At 56.0% G+C, this 5,761-nt stretch overlaps 1 protein-coding gene across 1 annotated transcript; it reads right to left on the minus strand.

Moving 5' to 3' along the window:
* Nucleotides 1–415: 415 nt before the first annotated feature.
* Nucleotides 416–4,251, minus strand: NKX2-3 (NK2 homeobox 3). The gene is made up of 2 exons (XM_074231874.1): nucleotides 3,656–4,251; nucleotides 416–2,295 (listed from the first exon to the last, which is right to left on the minus strand). Exons 1-2 carry the CDS (start codon nucleotides 4,005–4,007, stop codon nucleotides 1,598–1,600), a joined length of 1,050 nt encoding a protein of 349 aa, XP_074087975.1. The 5' UTR covers nucleotides 4,008–4,251; the 3' UTR covers nucleotides 416–1,597.
* Between the last annotated feature and the right edge of the window lie 1,510 nt (nucleotides 4,252–5,761).

Raw genomic sequence — 5,761 nt, forward strand, 5'->3', positions numbered from 1 at the left:
GAAATCAGAGCGACATCCTCTCTCCGACCGAAATCAGAGTGGGATCCTCTCCCAGACTGAAATCAGAGGGGGATCCTCTCTCAGACTGAAATCAGAGGGGGATCAGACTGAAATCAGAGCGACATCCTCTCTCCGACTGAAATCAGAGGGGGATCCTCCCTCAGACTGGGGAGGGCAGAGAGACAAGAGAATCGAGGGAGTCTTTGGCTGCCCAGCATACCTAAAATGAAATATGCTTCGGAAAGAGGATGAAAAAGTCACCATGCCAGGGGGCCCCATTTTACCCTTGAGCATCCTGCAGGGCAGGGCTTTGGAAAGGACGTGGAGGGGATGGCCCCATTTCTCCGATCCCTGTTCACGATAGATTGAATTTCCTCTTTGACTCAATAAAGTTTCTGTAGCCGAATATGGATTTGGAAATATTGCACCTTCTTTATTTAATTCCTGTAGTTTATGGCAGCTGGTGTGTATACGGTGTGTATATAGGTATATATATTTATAATATGTGCTGGATACAGAATACGGAACAGAAAAGAAACAAAGTAACCCCTTCCAGGGCGCCACGGGCCGCACACTTGGGGTAACCCACGATCCCCTTTGATCTGGTGCTCTGCTCTGCTAATCTGCAAGCTGGACTGGAAAACTTGAGGATCCTGCCTGGCGCCTGCCCCGGAACGGCTCTGGGGAAGAGATCCAGGTCTCTCTCTCCTCTGTCTCTCTCTGTCTCTCTCTGTCTCTCTCTCTGTCTCTCTGTCTCTCTGTCTCTGTCTCTCTGTCTCTCTCTCTCTCTCTGTCTCTCTCTGTCTCTGTCTCTCTGTCTGTCTGTCTGTCTCTCTCTCTCAGGCTTCCCAGAGGTGGGCGAGGATGCTCCTAGGATCTGTTTCTTTCCAGCACCTCACCACCCCAGCCACCGGCCCCCAGCCTACAGAGTTCCCCCGGGGGACGGGGGCACGGAATGGAGAGGGTTGGCCTGGAATGGTCGGTCAAAAGGCTGGTTCAAGGACGGCTGTGTTTGCGGGGGTGTGGAGAGAAGCCCTTTTCTGAAGCCGGGTTAGGCTGAGAGCTCCGAAAGGTAAGGGGGGCGGGGTGTTGGCTCGAGCTTGGCCCGTTTCTCCCCTTCATTCTTTTTCTTTCCTCGCTAATGCTAATTCTTCGTGCAAGCAGAGGGAAAGAAAGGAGGGGACGGAGAAGTCCCTCGGGGCTGGCTTCGCGAGGAGTGCATCCCAGCCGTCCCTGTCGGGCCCGGGATGCAGGCTAGGGAGGGCAGCCCAGCTCCGGCCTGTTCTCGGAGCTCAGCCGCGGTTGGCCTCCCACAAGTCGCTGCTGCATACATAGTATCTAGCTTGAAGTATATATATGTCTGGACCATCCTTTCTCCTCCATGCCAATACAGTCTGATGGGGTAGAAACGGGGAGCCCTGCTGGTCCTCTCCGTCCCCACCATTTCCGGTCCCGAGTCAGCTGCACTCTGAGCCCTGGGGCGGGGAGATGCTTTAGGGAGGGGACGCTGCCGAGTCCATCTTCCCCGGCCAGGTCTTTCCCGCCCTCCAGTCTGAAGAACACCCTGCAGGCTGCTCCGGAGCCTCCTCGGCCGCCCCTACCAGGCTCGGATGCCCTGCAAGGTGCCCTGGGCGCAGGTGGGCACCGCGCTCCCCTGGTGGAGGCTCTGGAGGGGCTGCGCGGCGCCCCCGAAGCCTCCCAGGTTGCTCACGTTCACAAAGGGGCCGCCTCCTGCGGCGTTGCAGGCCGGAGGGATGGCGGCGGCGGCGGCGGCCGCGGCCGCGCCGCTGCCCCCGGGGTAGGCGCAGCCGTAGTTGCCGCTGTAGGCGGCGGCCGCGGCGGCCGCGGCGGCCGAGTTCCCGTAGCCGTAGCTGGGGAAGCCGTTATAGGAGTAAGGGTTGGCGCCCACGCTGTAGGGAGCGTTGTAGCTCTGCGCCCCGCTGAGGCACGGCTTCCCGTCCCGCACCAGCACGGGCACCGCCACCCTCCTGGGAGGCGGCGGGTGGGGGTGCGTCCCCATCTCCAAGGACTTGTCCTGACGCTGCCTCTTACACTTGTACCTCCGGTTCTGAAACCAGATCTTCACCTGCGTGGACGTGAGCTTCAGGCTACTGGCGAGATGCTCGCGCTCCGGCGCCGACAAATACCTCTGTTGCTTAAACCTCCTTTCCAGCTCGAAAACCTGAGCCTGAGAGAAGAGGACCCGGGGCTTCCTCCGGCTGCGCTGCTTCGGCCTCTCGCCCTCCTCCGCCTTACACTCTCCTGCCTCCAGCGGCTTCTTCAGCGGGCAGCTCTCTGAGGAAGGAGCAAAAACAACAGCGGTCCTTAGCGTCCCCCTCCATCAGCCTTGGAGCCCCCATCTGCGCCACGGGGGACTGATTGTCAGGGGCTCCGTGTGTGCCTGTGAGCCGGCACCGTTGGCGGCTCTGGGGACAATACGGAGCTTTCTGTTCCCCTCCTAGGAAGAGAGGCCACTTGCCAATACACGCGTCCGATAGCCCTAAACTTGCCTGTAGGGTGCTGGGCCTTTACCAGTTAAGTGGGTGCCCAGACGGTGTGCGAGCGGGTAGCCAGAGGGGTCTGGATTTGTCCCCCTGCAAGGTGGACTCAGTGGTTAGACATTTCTGTCTGATTTTCCAGTGGCCATCCTCACAAGGAGACAAACCCACAGAGGCAGCTGTGTGTGTGCGTGTGCGTGTGTGTGTGTGTGCGTGTGGGTGTGTGTGTGGGTGAGGGTGATGCCAGCTGCAGGTAGGTTTCAGGCCCAGGTGGCCTGCCAGCTCCAGACCAGGCCCCAAGGTCCTTCCGTAAAGGGGGGGCTGGCCCGGACCCCCCTTCCATTGCGGTTCTATGACTCTCTGCCTCTTTGACCAAGGCCCCCGCAAATCCTAGGAGGGATCTTGCTCCAGCTCTTTCCCCTGAGCCCGAGTGGAGGGTTCCCTGGAGGAGAAGCAGGAGGTGCCTTTTACCAGTGACACAAAGCAAAGCTCTGAGAGGTTTCAGCTGAAGCCAAAGCCGGCCGGGCGCTCAGAAGGCCCAGGCCTTGGAGGGGTCTGTTCCCACCACCCAGCGGGCCAGGGGCTTCCGTAGCGGAGCTCCCCAAATCGAGGAGCTCGGGCCTCCCTGCCTGCATTGTGGTTCCTGAGTGGGAGCGCCCTCGGGGCGGGAGGCCGACAGACAGTCTGTGGGCGTGAGAACACCTCTCCGACTCGGAGGGATAGCGGGAAGGCGAGGCAGAGTCCTTTTGCTATTGCACTACAGGATCGGTTTGGGGAAAGGGGGGGGGGGAAGTCCAATTCAGCATGGCGGGCCAAGTTCTCAGACCAGGGGCAGCCCGGCGACCGTGGCCTGCATCTCTAGCGGAGCCCCCAGGCTCTCGGGAAGGCGCCCTGGCCCACCCGAGAGGTTTGCAGGGTGACAGCCTGGCTCTGCCATCTGCGGCTGAGGCTTTAGGGGTCACCTCTTCCCCCAACCCCCGCCCCTTGCTCCCTCGCAGGTACCTGCGTTGTGTCGGAGCTGTCGCTGCACTGGACCGGGGCCTGACCCCCACCAAAGGCTAAAGGAGCGGGAGGCCCTGCTGGCAGTTTATGGGAGGTGTGCGGGCCTCCGCCTTTGTTCCAGGTGTGCGGGCGCTTTTCCTGCCCCCTCTACTCACTCTGGCTTCTGTCCCTCACGACCCCGTCGGCCTCCTCTTCTTGGTCCTTGGGCCCGCAGGAGCCGCGGAGGACCGTGTGGACATAGCTCTCGGGACAGATCCCCGTCTCCCTGTGGCTCTCGGCTGCGTCTATTGAGTTTAAATAGGGCAGTTTCTCTCCCTCCTCCTCCTCCCCCCCATCGGAAAATTGGGCCGCCTCCCCCACAGCCAGCATGCAGGAGGAGGCCGGATGGAAATGCTGCTCCAAGTCCGACTGCAAGTGCCCGCCGTGGAACTGTTGCTGCTGCTGCTCCAGGTTCAAAATGTCTTTGACAGAGAAAGGTGTGGAAGTGACCGGGCTTGGTAACATCATCAGAGCAACTTAATTGCTCCAAGCAAATACTCAATAAATCCTCGACGGAGGGGCGGGGAAGTGGCTCCTGCCGTCCTCCCGCTTCTACCTCTGCTGCTGAATAGGACTTTTGACAAACGATGGACGAGGTCCTGCTGCAGTCTAAATTGCCTCCATTAGCCTGGAACCGGGGGTCTGGGTTTTGTTACAGCCACTGCAGGGACTAGGAGTAGGGCTGAGAAGCCGCCTCCGTCCCTGGTCAAGACGTCACGGCGGGGGCCGGACCTGTTCCCCGGGGCTCTTCTCCATTGGCTTAGCTGGAGGCTAGCCACGCCTCCGGTGCCCCTTCCAGAGAACCCGCAGTCCTACCAGAAATAGAAATTGACTGAGGAGAGAATCGGGAAAATCCATGGCTTCCTAGAGCGGGGCCTGGGCCAAGCCGCTAGGTGCAAGGCTGAGAGGTCAGCGGATCCAAGACTGGCCCGAGCAGGCACCGACTGCTCATGCTTCCCCCAAGGGAAAGCTGTGGCTCCCGGTTTTCCCTAGTCTAAAAGTCCTTGACTTTTTTTCCCCCTTATGGACTTCTTTGGCAGTCAGTCTGGTGAAACTTCAGAGTGATAGTTGTAATTGCATGAACTAAAATACATGGGATTACAAAAGAAACTAATTATACAGAAGCACAGTAATTAAAATATGTGTATTTTTCAAGTTCACGAACCCTAGATCGGTTATAAAAACCCTTGCCTCAGTCTAATATTCACTCTCAGAGGACTTTGAGACTTCCAGGCCTAAGTTGTGTTATGATCCACACACACATTCTAGCAAAGTAAAGACTCAGGTCCCTTGGAATTCCTAGGCTGAGAATCTGATAGGTTGGAGTAGACAAAGGAATGACTATTGTTGATGAATATTATATAAATAATAATGATGATGGTGGTGGTAATAAGAGTGTGTGGTGTCACAATGTAAAAATAAAACATCAATAAAAATGGAAGCTTCTTGGAGGCAAAGGCTGTTTCTTAGATGACTTTATAATCCGATAGTTAAAACATATTAGGTACTGAATAAGTGCTTGTTGCATTGAATTGACTCTACAGACCATGGATGAAAGAAATTTAGTTTCTAGGTATTTAAATTCTGTCTCTCCTCTGAAGTCTTAACCTGCTTTATAGAATTGCAAATTATCCGAGATGGCAGGAAGCTTAAAGATCATAATCGAAGGTTTCGGGAAAGGAAAGGCCCATCTAGGCTCACCAACCTCCCCTATTCCACAAATGAGGAGACTGAGACAAAAAAACTCAGGAGCCTTTCACAAGGTCACTCAGAAAGTCAATGGTAGAGTTGAGACTACTTACATGCACTTCAGTCCTCCTTCCACTGTCTAAGGCTGGGACAGTTTCTCCCCTCAGATCTTTTGTTCAAATATAATTCTAGAAAATACAAGTCAACACCAGAAAAGCTTGCACCAGTCTTAGGTAGTTCTCTGGTTGTTGCACGTGTGTTAATTTTTTTCCCTTTGATGAAATGACAAGTGTACAAGCAGGGGGCCGTGTCTCTTGTATTACTCACAATAACTAACCTGTTCCGGCAAAGGGAGCAAGGGAGAACCACTTAGTGGCTTTAATTTTCGTCACCCATTCAGAGCCTTTAACGGGAAACCAGCTGGAACTGAGACAGTCCGGTTTATAGAAAGTCCTTATGTACACATCTGTGTTTGGAAAAGGAGGTCATCCCAGGAGGACCCGTCTAGGCCCAACTGCTTCTGCCTGCTCTGT

Source organism: Macrotis lagotis, chromosome 4, assembly GCF_037893015.1.
Source record: "Macrotis lagotis isolate mMagLag1 chromosome 4, bilby.v1.9.chrom.fasta, whole genome shotgun sequence".
In the NCBI taxonomy this organism is placed as follows: Eukaryota; Metazoa; Chordata; class Mammalia; order Peramelemorphia; family Peramelidae; genus Macrotis; species Macrotis lagotis.

Coding starts and splice junctions, on each gene's coding strand:
- NKX2-3 (XM_074231874.1), bottom strand. CDS start 4,007: ATGATGTTACCAAGCCCGGTCACTTCCACACCTTTCTCTGTCAAAGAC. Junction 2,296..3,655: donor CGTGAGGGACAGAAGCCAGA/GTGAGTAGAGGG, acceptor CTCCTTCCTCAG/AGAGCTGCCCGCTGAAGAAG.